Genomic DNA, 1345 nt, shown 5'->3' on the forward strand with positions numbered 1-1345 from the left:
GATGAGGATGATGAGGATGATGAAGGTGAGGATGAGGATGCTCAGCCGATGGTGAGGCCGAAGCCGCAGTGGAATTTCTCCTTGGCGGTGCTTGTGAGGATGATGATGATGATGAAGGTGAGGATGAGGATGCTCAGCCGATGGTGAGGCCGAAGCCGCAGTGGAATTTCTCCTTGCGGTGATTGATGAAGGCTCCCAGGGCCAGCGTGAGGGGGAGGGGCGGCAGCTTCTTCTCCAGCACGGCCCCCACCTGCCACGAGCTGTCCAGGGAGCCTAAACGGGGACAAATTCCACAATTTTGGGGACAATTCCCGCAATTTGGGGAATTTTCCCATTTTCCGCATTTTCCGGGACTTTTTTCCCAAATTTTTGGGGAATTTTTCCCGAATTTTTGGGATTTTTTTCCCATTTTTTGGGGATTTTCCCCCAAATTTTGGAGGATTTCTTTTTCCCATTTCCTACCACCCCCACCTGCCATGAGCTGTCCAGGGACCCTAAACGGGGACAAATTCCCCAATTTTGGGGACAATTCCCAGAATTTGGGGAATTTTCCCATTTCCCCCATTTTTGGGGGGATTTTTTGGCACTTTTTTTTCATAATTTTTTCCCATTTTTCCTGGCATTTTTCCCCATTTTTCCCTCCAATTTTGGGGATTTTTCCCAAATTTTGGGGACAATTTCCAAAGTTTTGGGACCTTTCCCAAATTTTGCGGAATTTTCCCATTTTTTCCCAATTTTTGGGGATTTTTTCCCAAAGTTTTGGGGATATTTTTTCACTTTTTTTGGAGATTTGTTCAAAATTTTCCTGCCATTTTTTGATATTTTTTTCCCCATTTTTAGGATTCTTTCCAAATTGTGGGGCCATTCCCAAATTTTTGATAATTTTTCCCCTTTTCCTCCCAATATTTTTGGATTTTTCTCCTACATTTTTAAAAAATTTTCTTCCCCATCCCCCCACCCTTTTTTGGGGATTTTTTCCCCAATTTTTCCCATCTTCCCCCCATTTTTTGGAATGTTTCTTGCATTCCCCCCCATTTCACCCAGATTTTAGGATTTTTCCTCATTTTTTCCCTCATTTTTCCATATTTTCCCCCCAGTTTCAAGGATTTTTTCCCCCATTTTTTTCTCCACTTTTTGGGATTTTTCCCCCCCATTTCCGGAGTTCTTTTCCCCCGTTTCTGGGCCATTTTTTGGGTCTATTTCAGGCGATTTTGGTGTTCCTCTCACCTCGGAACAGGAGGTTCCCGCGGGGCAGCTCCAGCTGGTACCCGAAGGCGACGCTCGAGTCCTGCAGCCTCGTGCTGGCCTCAAACTCCACCCCCACCTGCAGCTGAGCACACCTGGG

The 1345-nt window shown here is 45.8% G+C and overlaps 1 protein-coding gene across 1 annotated transcript; it reads right to left on the reverse strand.

The window, feature by feature from the left end:
* LOC115949314 (mitochondrial import receptor subunit TOM40 homolog) lies at positions 1-1340 on the reverse strand (the record flags this gene model as incomplete). The annotated part of the gene is made up of 3 exons (XM_031065845.1): positions 1-80; positions 173-273; positions 1228-1340. Coding segments are annotated over 3 exons (253 nt in total), but the record flags the coding sequence as incomplete, so codon positions are not given.
* Between the last annotated feature and the right edge of the window lie 5 nt (positions 1341-1345).

The sequence above is a fragment of the Geospiza fortis genome, unplaced genomic scaffold (assembly GCF_000277835.1).
Source record: "Geospiza fortis unplaced genomic scaffold, GeoFor_1.0 scaffold5804, whole genome shotgun sequence".
Taxonomy (NCBI): Eukaryota; Metazoa; Chordata; class Aves; order Passeriformes; family Thraupidae; genus Geospiza; species Geospiza fortis.